The sequence below is a fragment of the Amblyomma mixtum genome, unplaced genomic scaffold (genome assembly GCF_055824585.1).
Source record: "Amblyomma mixtum isolate Tamu unplaced genomic scaffold, ASM5582458v1 scaffold_13, whole genome shotgun sequence".
Lineage (NCBI taxonomy): Eukaryota > Metazoa > Arthropoda > Arachnida > Ixodida > Ixodidae > Amblyomma > Amblyomma mixtum.
Genome location: NW_028317662.1, coordinates 205,498 through 223,020, shown reverse-complemented (window position 1 = coordinate 223,020; position 17,523 = coordinate 205,498). Strand labels below are relative to the sequence as shown.

Here is a 17,523-nt window from a genome sequence, read left to right as displayed (position 1 = left end):
CAAAATGGTTGTGAGAACGTCATTGAACAGCCTACGAGAGTCACATCGAATACAAGTACTCTGATCGACTTATGTTTCACAGATTTTTCTAAGTCTGCTAGTTGCTCCGGTGTATTTTGTTCAGGACTGAGCGATCATCTACCAATTTTTGTAGCATTACCGATCGCCACACGTACACAATGCACAAATAATACTATCCGTATCATCAATGACGGCAGAAAAAAGACCTTTCATTCACTTGTTGAAAACTTGAACTGGGCGAACGTATATAAGGAACCCGATCCATCTGTATCCTACGATATTTTTATGTCCGAATTACAAATTTGTTACGATGCTGCATTCCCCCTCACAACAATTGTTCGGCACAAGAAAGCAAGAAAAGAATGGATTACGAATGACCTTTTTAAGCGCATAAAACACAAGGATAAGCTGTTCGAACAGTTTCTGCGGACGCGTGATATTGCAAAGCTGCAAGAATTCAAGCGGTTCAGAAACAAACTTAGCTCTGACTTAAAGAAAGCCAAGTGTAGATTCTATCAACATAAGTTCGAAAAGTGCGCAGATAACCCCCGAAAAACATGGAAACAATTCAACGAACTAAACGCCACGCACGTTTCTGGTATACCATTTGAATTAGTTATAAATGGAGCCACTTATTCGGAGCAAAACTTAGTTAACCTTATCAATGATCATCTAGCTAACGCAGGTGCTGGAAACTTTTCATCTATTTCATTGCCTCACAGCAGTCTGGAGAGATATATAGGGCAGGCGCTGCTTGAAAGTGCATTTTTAACGCCCACTTCTGAGGATGAGATAAACCTTATAATAAACTCGTTCGATAACCGATCGGCAGCTGGCCACGACGACATTAAAGCCGCACCTATAAAAGAAACTGCCCACTTAATCTCAAAACCGCTCGCTTACATCTGCAACCGCATACTCGCTTCGGGAATCTTTCCTGAGAAAATGAAGATAGCTCGTGTCGTCGTCATTCACAAGGGAGGAAAATACAGTGACCTGAACAACTATAGGCCGATTTCAGTTTTGCCTCTTTTTTCGAAAGTGATTGAACGTGTCATACACAAACGCCTCAACAACTTTTTTGTTGCAAAAAACATCATATCAACAAAGCAGTACGGGTTCCAGAAAGGAAGATCAACTGAAATGGCTCTCGTACAAATAAAAAATAAAATAATTAAAAATATTGAGGATAAGCTGTACACCGTTGGAATATTTCTAGATTTTCGCAAAGCCTTCGATTCCATCAAACATCATATTTTGCTAAGAAAACTGGAAATATGTGGAATTAGGGGCATAGCACTTCAACTCATGCGCAGTTACCTTGAGTCGCGTTTTCAGTTCGTATGCCTACATGGCTACAAATCAAACCCAAGGACTGTAAAATATGGTGTACCGCAAGGATCTATATTAGGCCCTTTGCTCTTCTTGATCTATATAAACGATATAGTTAACATTCCTCAAACTGATGACATAGTATTATATGCAGACGATACGAATGTATTCTTCTCTGGAACAAATCTTAATGAACTTGAAAACACTGCTAACACGTGGCTATTAAATCTTAGTGTATGGCTAAACTTAAATAGTCTTGAACTCAACGAGAAAAAAACTAAATTTATGCTTTTTTGTGCAAAAAACAAACCAATAGATTACGATTTTAAGCTTCGCTACGGCTCTTGCTACCTTGAACGTGTCAGCTCCCATTCCTTTCTAGGAGTTAAATTCCATCACAACCTAGGCTGGAGCGACCACATAGACCACACCCGTGTCAAGATAGCGAGAGCTATTGGTATGCTTTCCCGGCTTCGAGATCTTATACCTTGCTCGCTGAAAAGACAGTTGTATTTCTCTCTTATCCATTCTCGCATCAGTTATTGTCTTCTTATCTGGGGTACTTGTAACAAAACTGACTTAGAAAAAATATCAGCCCTGCAGTCGCGTGCAGCTCGGTTACTTTTACCTGCAGGAAACAACACAAATAGTTGCTCGGCAAATACACAGTCTCGAATGATCCCTGTGAAAATCATGTATGAACTCAAAATATGTGTGTTTATTTATAACGAAATAAAAACAAATTACATTAATTTTTTTAACACGTACCTAAACAGATCTACTGGTTACAGCTTGCGTCAAACTTCTGTTGTGGTAAATAGGCCTCGTACTAACTACGGAACACAATCAATTGAGCATCAGATCATGTTGATGTGTAATTCTCATCCGTTTGTAATAGATGCAGCTAAAAATAGTTCCACGCACAGGGGTTTTAAACGCATCTGTTCGTCTTTCTTTTTGTCTAACGTTGTGTCCTAACAAAAAGCTTACTTCTGGTTCCGTTTGATGTAACCCTGCTGGGGGGAGTTCTGTGGTGCAGTGGCCTCATAGATTGTTCATAGTAGGATGTCGTGCGGTCTGTGTGACATATCGTGCGGTCTGTATGATATGCCATACAATTCGTATGATATGTCGTGCGGATGGAGTGGTGTGTCGTGCAGATTGTGTGGTGTTCTGTGGTGGATGGTCTGTGGGGTTGTTGCGTCGTAGAGCTTTTTTTTTCAGCAGGGAATGCTGTATCGGTTCGAACAACCGTAATGTATTGCTTTACTGTACCATTTTTGTATATGATTTAGTGTGTATTATTATTTTATTATCTGTATATATTTACAAGAACTGTTTATGATGCGTCTGTTTTGTAAGCGATGGCAAAGACAGCCTTTTGTTGTTGTACAATGCAATACCGCTCCTGCTGCTGTACCCAGGCGAGGACAAGACCCAGTCAGGAGGTTTAGCACCTCCTTTTGTCTTGCCTCGTGGGCAATACCTGTATGTTGCCCGAAGGAGAAATAAACAAAAAAAAAATAGTAAATAGACAATATAAGTTTAATCAATTTTATCATTGTGGCCCAAAATAAGCTATAGTAGTTAAGGTGAGAAAAAATAAAGCATAATGAATTAGTAATTTACATATCAAAGGTAAGGTTTCGCGGCGTCTCGAAAGGGCTCCGAGGACAGAAGAGAGTTTTTTGCAGAGGTATTCGACGTGGGTATCCGAGTTTTAATGACACGCAAAATATGCTCTAAGGATCTTGTGCTCTTCAACAATTTCTAATTGTTGGTTTTCAATGTTGAGAATGCAGTTGGGTTTTCTCGGGTTGTTTATTCGACGACATATTATAGCCCTGGACTTTGTAGGATTCATTTTTGATTTATTCATTGCTTAACACAGAGATAATTTATCCAGTATGTCATTACATTTCACAATTAAATCATTAAGGTTACGGCCTGAAAGAAGTATTCTGCTATCATCGCCGTATATTACAAAATCAATGGAAGGATCTATCTTTTACATATATGCAGGAAATGTAAGCAGGAGTGAATTTTTGTTAGATAAAAAAAAATAGAGTATGCTACTTAAAACGTACGCCGAAAATCCTATTTTCTAAGGTAGGGAGCAAAGCTCCTTTTTTGCCCCAAAATTTCTATTCATTACCATGCCGTTTGCTTCCTAAGAAGCCTTTTTTTTAAATCTGCACTTCCTGTCTCTTCGCACAGATGCGTTTTGAAAGGTTAAAGCCTTGTTGGAAGTTAACAAGTTTGGTAGGTTTGAATAACTCTATATAAAAATGTAGCTGTGCTTTTGCTCACAATATGTTCAAAGAGTTTCGCCGAACATTTTCCTTCGGCTTGATATTAAGCTTTTAGTTTCGAGTCTGCGCGTGTGGTGTCTTTTTTGTCCTGTTTGTTCAATCTAGTGTGCGCTGTTTTTTACCGTAATAGTCAGCTACTAGCTCAAACATTTGGTTTGGTTTGGTTTATGGGGTTTAACGTCCCAAAGCGACTAAGGCTATGAGAGACGCCGTAGTGGAGGGCTCCGGAAATTTCGACCACCTGGGGTTCTTTAACGTGCACTGACATCGCACAGTACACGGGCCTCGAATTTCTTCTCCAAAGAAATTCAGCCGCCGCGACCGGGATCGAACCCGCGTCTTTCGGGCCAGCAGCCGAGCACCATAGCCACTGAGCCACCGCGGCGACTCAAACATTTCCTTTGTACTCACTAGGCGTTCATCTACCAAGGATAATATATGTCACCGGCATGCTGTGTGATCTTTGGTCATCTGTATGCAGTAGACAATAAACAACACAGTTCACCGTGCCCGTGTCATTGTACAAGAATAGGAAATTACTAGTAAGAAAAAGCTTCCCTGAGACATGGCGGAGGAGAATAAGCAACAATGTACTGACTATATTTTGCGATTGTAAGTGCGTTCTGAAATTCACAGCAGAGTTACGTGTCATGAACAGACAAACTGTTTCTTACCAATTTCTGCTCTTGTATTTTGGCTTCAGTTTCCATCGGTTTAATCGTTTCTCACATTGTTTCACGCATTCTTTTCTTTCTTTGAAACTGTTGCACCCTGGGTCGAGGCTGTATTGCGATTTTACGCATCTTTTCTTTTCGGGATTATAATAGAAAGCCCTCTTTCTAATGAAACCTGTGGATAGTGGGGGTGGACAGGTGCAAGCTGGAAAAAAAATACTCGCCGGTTAGGTAACATTTCATAATGATTGCTTAGTAACAAGATTCTTAGGACTCCTGCACGAAGATGATTGCCATATGTGTGGTATATGGAGCAGTGTTACAGGAAATCTTTTTCGCCTAATTCTTCTGAGCATGCTATTTCTTTTTTTCGTTCTGTGAAAAAGGAGGTTAAATACAAAGCATAGACTTAATTATGCAGAGAAAAAAATAGCTTTTTCTACATCTTGTCTATTGTTTCGCGGGATAGCAGAATGACCTCGAGATTAAGCTGAGGAGATTGACTTTGACCGAAACGATGAGAGAGAGAGAGAGAAAGGAATTTTAATGAGGAATAGGTGGAGACGTCGGCCGGTGGTGACTTAGGTGGGTAAGGGCGATTGGTTCGGATAAAGTGCTTTCGCTTAAAAATTTTTTATGGTCAGTTATTGGAAATGAACCTTACCCTACTTGACTGGAGGATAAGTCACAAATTCACAAATTCGCGCGTGCTGTCCAAGCTTTAGGGTTTCTGATTTTTAGACTAAATCTTGAGCAGTTAGTATTAATTGGAAATTTTTAGTTGACGCTAAAATCGTTTTTAAAAATTTGTTGGTAGTCAGATGTGTTAAAAACGCCGACATTATCATGTACACCCATCTGTGTTTTCAGAAATATCACGAAATATTGTCGATTCTTCACTTGATCACCGCCCTACAAAGAAGCGAAAAGGGAAACTAGACGAGAGGTGCTGCATGCTCACGAAGCACAGGATTGGGTGGCCTTCGTCTTGTACGATGTTCTCCAAGCTGCGCGCACTCCTAGATTCTTTTGTTCTGCTTATTTCATTGTTTGAGATGTTCAAGGCAAGCCACGTGCTGTTATCTGCAGGCATCATGCTCAGCGCCTCACCACAAATGTAGCAATCAATGGTTTGGTCAATCTTATATCGCAGAAACTTCTCTTAGCACGATTCGAACCAGTTTATCGAAGCGCCAGCTGCGGCTGCGAAACACCCCAATGGGGCGCAGGCTCGCCATTGAGCACGAGCAGCTCAGTCCTCATTTCCCGGATCACGGTAACCGATCGTGCGATTCAGAATTTTTTTTTCGTCTTCACTTTTAAAAAACAGTTTTAGACCATGTCTGTCATAAGCGGAAAAGAAAGAATTAGGCCAGCCTTAAGCTCTGCTTAAGGCTGGATATACAAGAGAAAAGCTTCAGTTATGCTCGGTTTGACCTCATGGCTGTCCACACACTGCCTGTACGGAGGCGGAGGAGGAGACGGAAATCGGCGAGGTTAAAACTGACCGCAGGAATGCGGAGAGGAGGGTTGCCGGCTGCGACGCGGGCAACACGCGGCTGCAACGAAGGTTGAAACGGTGGGCCAGGAGGCGAAGCGCGCAGTTGTAGCGACAGCGAGGAGGTGACGCACATGCGCAGTAGCACACGGCTGCGCCGATAGGTCAGACGACGGAGTCGGTGGTGGCGAGGCTGCGGCAGCGGCGAGGAGCGGCCACCTGCGCAGCGCGTGACGTCACTCGGTTTCTCGCATGCGCAAAACTCACCAGTTCGGCTCACGCGAAGCTTGGCTCTGACCCGCGCAGTAAAGCTTTTCGCTTGAAAACAGAATAAAACAGATAAATATAAAAGGTAACGCCGCTAAAAACCCTCCCCCTGAGTGATAAGCGAAGGGACGAATGACTATGGCTGCATGTAAGTTTAGAAACAGCTTAGACGGCAACCGGCCTGGCCTCTCCGTTGCGCGCTTCCGCCAACTGTCACCGAGTTAGTCGACTTGGTCCGTCATATTCCACTGATCAAGCGAACAGTTCATGCTCGCCAGGTGTTACGAAAACGTTGAAACGGTATACTTTTCTCTAGAGCGGCCTCTAGTCACAAGCAAATACCGATTATTCCTTCGGAAACTCACTGGCAGGCACTTACATCCTGCGGTTTTCTTAATTCATAGATGCTGGCGTTAGAACAAAAATAAGCCAGCCTTTCATAAGCTGTGTGCTGAAGAAATGATGCTGTCCTTTCTATTGCCGTTGCTTTGGAAGCGGCATGAACTTTCCGGTCCCTAGAGGTATTTGGTTCGTAGATGTTGACGGAAGTGTACTAACATATTTATTAACTAAATACACAGCCTGCTGTTCAAGTAGCCTCCATGCTACCCTATTCGTACAACGAACCTGTCTCCACCAGTGGTTTCGAAACGGCGGGTTTCACTAAAATTTCAATAGCTCGGCTTCTGCTATTCTCTGGAAAAGAAAAAACAAATGGAGCAATAAAGATTTCTCATTGCGTTCAAAGTCCACGCAATGGTGTATATACGAGCTTAAAGGGAGACAGTGACCTCCCGTGAGAAGTTGCCGGAGTACCGTCAACAATTGAACTGCAAGCGATGTGACATTACGGACAGCCGTACAGGCTTCGATTCATGTCACAATTCGGCCACTGAGAAACAGGCGCTGGTATCATGGCTGCAGTGTGGTATTGCCGCCAAATATAGTCAAACAAGCAAGCTCCAGTATTCATAGGGAATTAGTAATGGAAGGAGGGAGTCCGAATGTGTGTTTAATTCGATACAGAAAAGAAGAAGAGGAAAGTAGATGAGCTATTACCGAGGACTAGAACGACGAGAAATAGACAGAACAGACTCATCCGCAGCGATCTACGCCGAGGGGATTATGGGTGCTGATAATGATGGTCGATTTGCTTAGTGAGGCCAAATGTAAGTTAGGTGCGCTAGCAGTTCTGTTTTCCCTCAGGTTCTTGTTTTTAGACGGTGTTTTCTAATTGCAGTTGCTCGGACAGTGATGATGGCTTAATGTCCATATATCCGGAATTGGTCGTTCTCTGCATTCATAGACCCCTGGGAGTCTTCGTACTACTCCTGGTGCTGTGATGCTGTGGTTAAACGATGCGTCACTGCTTTTCTGCGGCAGGTGCTGCCATTGGTAGGACTTGGACTCCTTGGATTGGGTGGTTGCCGCCTGCACCGTGGGCCGGTAGCTATATATATATATATATATAAGAGAAGCCAACAGCCACAGAAACCAAGAGACGCAGGGGATTTTTAATTTATTTGTTTATTTATTTTGTGCTGTCCATCAATTTAGAATATTACTGAATATGTTATCGTTTAAAGCTAGTTGATTAAAAAAGCAGAAGAAAAAAACAACAACATGCCGCCGGTGGGATCCGAACCCACGGCCTCCGAATTACGCGTCCGGTGCTCTACAGCTGAGCTAAGGAGACGGCTGTCAAATCTTCTGCTTTCTGGAGCATTTATGTAACTATATATATATATATATATATATATATATATATATATATATCGTGTGGTGCGGGTGCAGGCATTGCGGAATCAGTGTGTAGAACACGCTTTTGTGAAAAATACTGGAAGGTATCTATAATGACCGCACAGCTCTCATATTAATTATTAAATTCAGCAATAAAATTGCAACACGATCTCGCCAATTAAGACACGATCTCGCCAATGTAATTCACCGCCTATTTACAGGCGCACCGAGGCCTGGATTTGGAGCAGTTGGGGATAAAAGTTCATTGAGAACATACTAGTAACAAACTCGCGTAATGACACACAGTACAAATCAAAAAGAAGAAATGCTCTTGTCCAGGGCATTTATTGCGAAGGCAAGATAACCGCTGGTCCTTAAGGGTAAGGGAGTGAATTCCAAGAGACGGCAAGTGTAGCTGGGGGCGGAAGAAAATAGGCGGGCCGGTGAGATTAAGAATTTAGCGAGGAACAGTGGCCGCAGCTTGCAAAGGAAACGGATAACTGGAAACATGGGAGCTGCCTTTGCCGCGCAGTGGGCGTAGTCAGGCTGATGAGGATGTAAAACTATTTGAAGATATCTATTACGGTTGCTGAGGAACGATAGTCTCCCCTATAAAGACAACAATAGAATTCTTATAAAGATGGGTGTCAGGCAGAGAGACTCAGTCCCACCAATGCTAATCACCGCCTGTTTAAAGGAGGTATTTAGAATCTTCTGCTGGCAACCGTTGGGGATAAAACTTATTCGATAAAACCACAGCATCTATTATTCGCTTATGACATTGCCTTGCTCAATCAATGCGAAGATGAACTGCAAAGCATTATCAGTGAGTTGGGCGGAAAGAGTGCAACGATTGGCCTAAAAATAATATGGAGGAAACGAAAGCAAAATTTAAAAGTATGGGAAAGAAGCAGCGGTTTACAATTGTTAGTGGGGTGACGGAAGTGTTAAGGGAATAAGTTTACTTAGGGCTCGTAGTGAGTGCAGATCCGAATCACAATAGCGAAAGAACTAGAAGTAAAATGTTGGTGTGAAGTGTGTTCTGCAGGTTCTCTCATCATGAATGGCTGTTTACCAATATAGTTCAGGAGAAAAGTTTATAGCAGCTCCGTCGTACCGGTACTCCCCTAGGGGCAGGAACGTGGAGGACAGCGGAAAGGGTTCAACTTAATGGCAAAGCAGGGAGCTTTGGGACAGAAAATGGTATTTCTAATGTTAAGATACCGGCAGCAAGCAGAGTGGGTGAGGGAACAAACGCGGGTTAATGACATCTTAGTCGAAATCAAGAGGAAGAAAAGGGCTTGGGCAGGGCATGTATAGCGAAGGCAATAAAAGCGATGTTCCTTGAGACTAATTGATAGGATTCCAAGAGAAGGCAAGCGTAGCAGTGTGGGGAAGGAAGTTCGGTGGTTGGCCGAGATCTAGAAGTTCGTTGAAATAGAGTTGCCGCGGCAGACACAGGACTGGGTTAATTGGAGATATGGTGAAGAGGCTTTTTCCCAACAGTGGGCGCAGCTAGGCTGATGATGAAGATGACTTCAAAAGTATCAGATAAAAATAGCAAGATGTGCCAAATCTCGGCCCAACAATCATAACATCAACGAATATTCTGAATTACTACTCTTTTCTACAATTCCCTTCCTTTCAGCGCCAATGAAAATGTAGGCGCTTCGCTCGAGCTGGCTCTTCGGCTGTACTGCTCTGCAGCTACTTTCCCATATTATTCTACTTTTGTGTCCTGGGTTTGCCAAATAGAAATTTTCATCCCTACGACTTATTTTATACTGTACTGGGTATAAACCATGAAAGAAGCCAACAGCCACAGAAACCAAGGGGCACAGGGGATTTTTTTTAATTTATTTATTTCTTTTGTGGCGTTGATCAATTTGGAATATTACTGATTATGTTATCGCTTAAAGCTAATTGATTAGAAAAGCAGAAGAAAAAACAACGACATGCCGCCGGTGGGATCCGAACCCGTTAAACTAAGAGGAGTGCGCACAGGGCCGCCTCTTGTTCGTCCTAGTTAAATACAGGGCAAGAAAGCATTAAATTCTGCGGAGAAACCTGAAGTCAGATATTTTCTTGTGCACAGCGTATGGGCAAGCGTTGACTTAATGCGCTCAACGAACAGTCATCTCGATGTGCTTAACCATATTGGCAGAAGCAGAATTTTATATGATCTGTTTGGTGCTCCGGGGAGGTGCAAGGGCAATTCCCAAACTAGCCCGGCATGTTTGAGGATTGAGCCGACGTATTAGGGCAGAAAGCCAAGGGAAGTCAAACGAAAGAATGAAGAAAGCACCTATGACCAGCTTCACTAAAACAATTACCTATGGTTGGCTCCCATAAACGAACATGACCATAAAGCCAAAATTCGCGTAAGTCTAGTCCGTAAATGGCCGGATCACCCGAGGGTAGGAAAAAGTGCTAACAAAATTCAGACACTTCTTCTGGTTGCGATTGCATAATCAGTGATGTTTGCGCGAGTGTATCCCACACACGGGGAGCGGAGAGGCGCTCTATATTTTCATTAACCTGTATTTACATTGCATTAGCAATTACCGCTTGGAAGGGTGAGCTCAAAACCTTGTTGGTTCCAATGGTGAGAAGGTAGTTTCTGTACACATGAGTAGTGGAGATTATCAGTTTTACACATATAAAGCCTAAGAGATGTAATGAAACTGAGCTCTTGAATGTGTACTGCTTTGCACTAAATATATTATTTTATTCAGCAATGCAAAAATGACGCTAATAGCGTGCGCAATGCTTTCATTTTTCTCTGTCAGTATGAAGCCTGTAGTAATTTTTGTTTGTCACCAAAGTGAGGGAACTCTCTCGAAAACTATTGCATTTATACTTTGATGTAGAGCAAAACTTTTTTGAAATTATTTTGACGCTAGATTTCCGCAGCTTGCGATAAACACACAGGGAATAAATGCGAATGTAGGAAACCTAAAAAACGCGCACTGTAACTCTTTTTCCTTTCTGCCGATAAACTGCTTTGATAGACGGGCAAGTTGTTTAATTCTAGTTAATATTTCAGGCATGAAAATTTATAAACTTTACAGCTCGATTCGTGATGCCCGGCATAAAAATTCGTGAAACTGCAGAATTTGGTCTCGTTTGTTGCTGTTTGGCACCCAAGTATCCATATACTTTGGCAGTTCATTATCAATAAATCACAGCCGTAGATAACATGTTCTTTAATCATAAAGGGGCCAAACGTTCGTAAAATCAATTATTCTTACACAGACTTACCATCAATGTAAATACAATCATTCTTTGGTTCAGGGTGGCAGTCGTCGTCAGAAGCTGCAAAGTGATATCAAACTAAGCAATGCTTTCATAGCGTTCTGTTTATTAAAAAAGGCAACTATAAATCAGGTGTACTCAACATTTTCGGAATACAAGGCTATGTTACTGTGCACTGTGCTGAAGAATAATATTTTAAGAAAACAGAATATGCAGCTTAGTCACAAACTTTTGAGACGGTTAAACAAGAGAAATGACGTAAATATTCCCAACAATGAAAGGAGTCGTTTCCAGGGCATTTATTTCGAGCTCTAGCTTAAGTAGAGCAGAGAAGGCTTATGCCCTGAGAAGCCTCTTGAATGTTTGGAAACACTCAGCGGAGCTGTGAAAATTGTCCTCCAGTGATTGTCACAGAAACCACAAGCGGGTGCCCACTTTAAAAATAGCCACTAGCCGCACACAGCAATTATTGAGTCATTACAATATGCACAAAATGCCGAGTCCCGATGGCCAATAAGTCAATGCTCCGATCACTTCCTAAGAGTACTTGAAAGCAGCACCTCTGTCAGCGTACAAAAGTAACCAATCCCAGAACACCAAGTATACCTGAAATCAACTACAGAAAATATATCCTAAAAGAATACAGACCCCTGTATTCTGTGCTGTGTGTGTTTTAAACACAATCTCCAGCCCCGTTTAATGAGGCGGCTTTTGATCATGGTGATTTTGTTGTCACGGTTTCAGAGCCTTCGCTAGGACAACCAGGCACTTTTCAAAAGTAAGGAGATCTTATTTCCCTTCACGATTACTGAGAGTGTCTCTAGTTAGAACTTTTCAGTTCTTTTTTTGTAGGAAAACAATCGTGAAAATTTCTGTCTGATTTGGGGTATCAAAATCAATAAACTGCGCTACCTCATCGTTATATCCTCGGCGGTCAGGCAGACCACGTGTTCTCAGTAGTAGTGCATTTTGTTCTTGTAATCTCGGCACAAATATACGAATAAAGGCCTTTTCAAACGTAAAAGAGCTGCGGTTATTGCTTAGGACATTAACAGCTACAAAAGGAAACTTAGAAATCAAGATACCAAGTAATTGTAACCAGGTTTAGGTTGAACAAACAAACAGTATGAGAATACGCACCATTGAAGTAGGTCCTATCGAAGATATCCTTAGAGTTTTTTTCTGCAAGAGATTGTGTTCTCAGTCATGACTAACATTCTAGCACAAAACTTTGAATATTAAAAAATAATAGCCTACTCTTATAGAAATATTGAAAACAAAGCTCCATTCCGCTGGTGTATAGCAAAATTTCTTTTTTAAAGGTTTTCCGTGGTTCGCATCCAGCAGTGAAGACTTCCATAAAAAAAATGATGAACGCTTTTGACGATAGCAGCAACGGTAGCAGCAAGAAACTCCAAGCACGTCAACGGCAGATCTGCGGATATATTGATTGTTATAGCGAAATCCTAACTATATATATATACTTGTGACAAAAACAGACGGGGTGAAGAAACGCTTGAAGTTTCGGCCAGGGACCGGCCTTCCTCTGGAGAAAAGACTCAAGTTCGGTCCCCGGCTGTAACGTCAAGTACAGTGTTTTGGTCACCGCATCTGTTTTCTTCAACTCGATTCCCAACATAGGAACCTTTACACCCGGTCCCCGGCCGCAACGCCAAGTACAGTGTTTTGTTCACCACATCAGTTTTCTTCAAGTACATTCCCAACCTAGCCCCAGGAACCTTTTCTACCCTGTGAGCATAAAATGATAGACTGCATAACAGAGTATATACGGAAGTACAAACTTCGTTACAGGAAATATTTGACTCGACGTTCCGGTAGGCCGACCGATCTTTCTTAAGATCTGTCCGCCAATGCAAACATAGAGTGAAATAAATGGTTCCGTTAACAAAGCGTACACTTGCAATGTATATATATATATATATATATATATATATATATATACATATATATACAGATATATATATATATATATATATATATGTATATATAGCCGTTCTTTCTTCTGCATCATCGGCTTGTTTTGGCTCATGTGTCGAACGCCTGTACAGATGAATACCCTTTAAGAAGAGAAGCAACAACCATGTAACTTCAGTCTTGAAAAAGGACAGGCTCTGTCCGAAACGTCGACTCCCAATAAATGTTTACTTAAAAGAAGCGTTTCTCAATTTCGCATCCTATTTAAACTAGCAACCAAGTACGTTTATCTTATTGTGCTATATATATATATATATATATATATATATATACATATTGAAAGGGGGCTCGCGTGCTAGTGACCTCAGCGATACAGCTCACCAAACAGCTGAGCGGACGGCAGTAAAATCGCAGTCACAGCCAGAGAGCTGGAGCCGCGCGCCGGCACCCTTCGTCGTCAACTTGTTCGTCTGCCATCGAGGCTACCTCAGGCGCATTCATAATAGGTCAGGCACGTTCATTGTAATTCACTACAATATATATATATATATATATATATATATATATATATATATATATATTCAAAAATGCTTTTGTCCAGAACTGTTGGGTGTTTTGCAGGTACAGCCAATAAAGTAGCTTTTATTGTACTGACGGAGTAGTGGCCATGGCAATTTTAGCAGCATTGGTGCACTTGGTTTTTAAAAAAACCTTAATTCTATTACCGTTCACGCAATGCATTGTCAAATTTTTACCGATTGTTTTCAATGCGGTACGAAAACTGTATGCATGACTATGAGGATTTTGGAGCCAAAGGATCTGAAATTAGAACCAAAATGTTGCAACTGTCATTGTCCCTTCATTACGGCTGCAAATTTTAGAGGAAAACATACACTCTACCATCAATTTTTAGTGCTTTCATTCGGATTTTGTCGAATGAAATATCACAAGTTTTGTGTGGTTATTATCAAGGATTTAAATGTGGAAATGAATAAATTCACTACGTCGGAATTAATTCGCATGTGTTGCTGAAATATGTGCTTGATACAGTTCAACCTCCAATTGTGAAGCATGTAAAGATAAGGCATACGTCGAGTATGTGGGGGACCATAAGGGCCGCCGCCCCTGTGCCCCTTAAAATCCGAGGTATATGTCCTTACCATCGTTCCGAACTCCCAAAGCAGAAAAATGGCACAAACATGCAAGCTCTTGGAAACAACTATTTTTCCGTTCTTTAGACACTCAATCTAATAGTATATGTTATATCGGATGGAACATGCCAGTCAACCTCAGGTTTCTCAATAATTAAATGAACTACTTTGTTAGATAGCACAGCTTCACCTTCTATCGAAAGACACAAAGCAAGGAAACGTTTTTCGATGAAGGCGCAATGTTTCTTTCCTCATATTGCCGGGCTAAACAGAAATCTTTGATGTAAGCTACGCGCACTACGAAACTGCTGCTTGAACACAATATTCACGTAATAACATAGGTCCAAGACATGTTGCCACTAGGTGCCACTTGTTGTTCCACTTGCTGGTACTTCCACCAATTCTGCATTTTTTACGAATTTCTGGCCATCTTTAGGCTATATGCTCTTCTCGCTGCTCTTGCGTTTTTGGAGTTTCTTTGCATTCCGAATTCACAGCCTGTATACCACGCTACCCATCAAGACTGGCAACAAACGGTACATTTACTAGTGATGCGGCGCGGCAGTTTAACACTCCGGAACGCCTCTCGAAACATTCTGCCAATGTCGCTCAGTTCGTTGCTGGTACTGCGAGCACTAAGATCTTGGCGTCTATCGTTAAGCAAAGCCCGCTTAACGAGCTGCACCTGCGGCAGTATCTTTATATGGCAGCTTCCATGCTGTTCCCAGAGTTGTACGCTCTCATCCAATGTCTGTAGTTTACGGTGTGCTTGTTCCTTGTGTTTAATTCGCAGCGCGCGCAGAATATTACACCATTAATAACTCACATTAACAAAAGGAACGCAATGGGTGGGCATGACAGCATATGAAACGAATTTCTCTTCCTCCCTAACCTCCCCGCTCTGCTCCCTAGTTGTACGTTGTCGTTCCTTTTTTCACTGCTCCCAGTGACACTGAGCGAAAGACACACGCGGCTTCTTTCCTTCACCCTCTGCTCTAGCAAATCTCTTCTGATAGCATATTGAGTGTCGAGTTTTTCTGGGGTACTACGCGCACAAAATTTCGTCTATGAAGGTTGCTCAACCGAGCTCTTGTTATGAATGCAAGACAGCTGTCCACAGTAGAACAACACTTAATGCATATTTCAATACACGAGGAGCCACTATCAGTCACTTCGCTTTTAGCTTTCATGTGAAAGCTTAGCTATGAATTAGTCAGGTGATTTCTCAACTTAGTGTTTGGTCTTTCATTGTCAGGCTAGGTCAAAATGCTTTAGAGTGTGCCGAAAAGAACTCCTGTGGAAAATTCATGAGACTTCAATCCTCACCTTAGGTGGGGAGGCCAACATTGCAATCTTCGTTCTCCAATGAACGTTATCATAGAAAGAAATTCTGCGCTTCATGTTGAGTGACAATTCATTATTTTGTCGCTGTTCATCGATATCTGACTTAAGCTAATATTCTGCTGAATATTAACACCATTTATGAAACGATATCTGCTGTGAGCTCAAAGACTGAGCAGCGTACGGCAGTAACACCTGGGCTTAAAAGCACGAACTGATCGGCGAGTTCGTTATGCATGGTTATTCATGGCCTTGGGCCTTGCGCTGTTTCATCCATACCTGGGTTTATTTTTTGCCATAATGCCCTCAACCTCACATGTTTACTCGCTACAGTGGCTTAGTGGCTATAGCGGTTGGCGCGTTCACAGATCTGGTTGCCACGCGCTGTACTGAAAAGAGAATCACCAACGTCAGCTGGACTACAGCCAGTGCAGGGCAATGTCCTGTCTATGTCCCTCGAATTAAACTTACCCCATGCCAGTTCCGGCAAACCTATCACGGCAAACTTCCTTATCTCACCCCCGCTCCTAAGTTTTTGCCGCCCCCTGGTATTGTTGCCTCCTCTTGGAATCCACTCCGGCACCCTCAAGGACCAGCGGTTATCTTGCCTTCGCATTACATGCCCTCCCAAAGCCAATTTCTTCCTCCTGATTTCAACTGGGATGTCATTACCGTGCGTTTCTTCCGTCACCCACTCTGCCTGCTTCCGGTGTCTTAATGTTATACCTATCATTTTTCTTGCCACAGCTTGCTGCGTTGTCCTTAACTTAAGCTGAGCCATTTTCGTTAGCCTCCACGTTTCTGTCCCAATAGCTTAGGCGTGGTGTGAAGAAGAGAATGTGCTTTCATGAAGCTCTTTTTCTCAATACGTTTACCTCTTCTGAGATGGCTCACACATACGAGGGGTAGTTGAACATGGTGTAGTGATGAGTGTAATGAGTCTAAGAGTCAAGAAGCATTTTGTTTCTTTTCCTAGTCTTCTTTCTCTCTTATGATACCTCAGTATAGGCCAGCTTTGCCAAATTATTTTGCATCTGAATCCTGAACGGCGTGCGATAAAAAAATGGTTAATATACGGCAAAAAATTATCGGTACGCCGAATGACGGTAGGTTAAAAATGCAGACGTTAATGAATTTCGCTTTAAAGATAATGCATTTTTTTAAACATAAGTGTGAGGCTGTTGGCGCCTTTCAATAATCCTTTGGAGGCAGTTTTGATTGCGCTTCTTCAATTACAAGTTAGGCGAAGCACCAGGAGTATGATCCAGTTCAGTGCAATATTTTACCATATTTAAACAGGCAACAATGGCCGGTTCTGAATTTTTTTTGCATGTATGTTGAATTTGTGGCTGTTAACATTCGGTTTTATAATTTTCAGATTAGAGGCATGCAGATGAGTACGCCGCGTTCTCTGCAGATGTACAAAAAATTTACAAACATCTGACACTGGCATTAGCTTCGAAAAATCTAGACGACGAATACTCTTTACAGTAATGTGATTTTTAGCTCGGATGCTGCGATACTACAATTGTACGCGATGGCATAGGGACCATTTAGTGCAGCTTTTCGTTTCCTCTTGGGTAGTGACTCGGCGCTTGCAGCGATCGCCGCCGCTGAGTTTCTGGTAGGGCGATCGGACAGTGGATAAGTGGATGGAATGGATCGAAGATAACAGCAATGACAAAAGTATAGGGCAAAAAGACGAGGACTCGCAAAGACAGACACACACCGAGATCTTTTGGCAGCAACGGGATGGAAGGGCTACATACACAGTCATCTTTAAACAGAGAAATGTTCAGCTTTAATGAATTCTCTTCTTAAGTGGTTTCTGCGCACTTTTAAAATAACGAATTTTTCTAGGACCGGTATGCAATGGTAAACCTTTCCCACAGATGTCCTTTACGTCACGCCCACGCTCCCAAAGCCAATCATCAAGGCACCTGCCTGTTTGTAATACATACTGCTTGCAATAGGAAAGAGGTGTCTGATAGACGGCT

General features: G+C 42.2%; 1 protein-coding gene across 1 annotated transcript in view; it reads right to left on the bottom strand.

Annotated features, from left to right (window-relative positions):
• LOC149324835 (uncharacterized) overlaps window positions 1–17,523 on the bottom strand; it is a 49,436-nt gene that overhangs the window by 4,739 nt on the left and 27,174 nt on the right. Inside the window, exons 3-5 of the mRNA XM_089565242.1 lie at window positions 12,240–12,281; window positions 11,106–11,159; window positions 4,340–4,544 (exon numbers count right to left, since the gene is read on the bottom strand). Coding sequence (XP_089421368.1) covers window positions 4,340–4,544; window positions 11,106–11,159; window positions 12,240–12,281 — 301 coding nt within the window. The remainder of the gene's footprint in view (window positions 1–4,339; window positions 4,545–11,105; window positions 11,160–12,239; window positions 12,282–17,523) is intronic.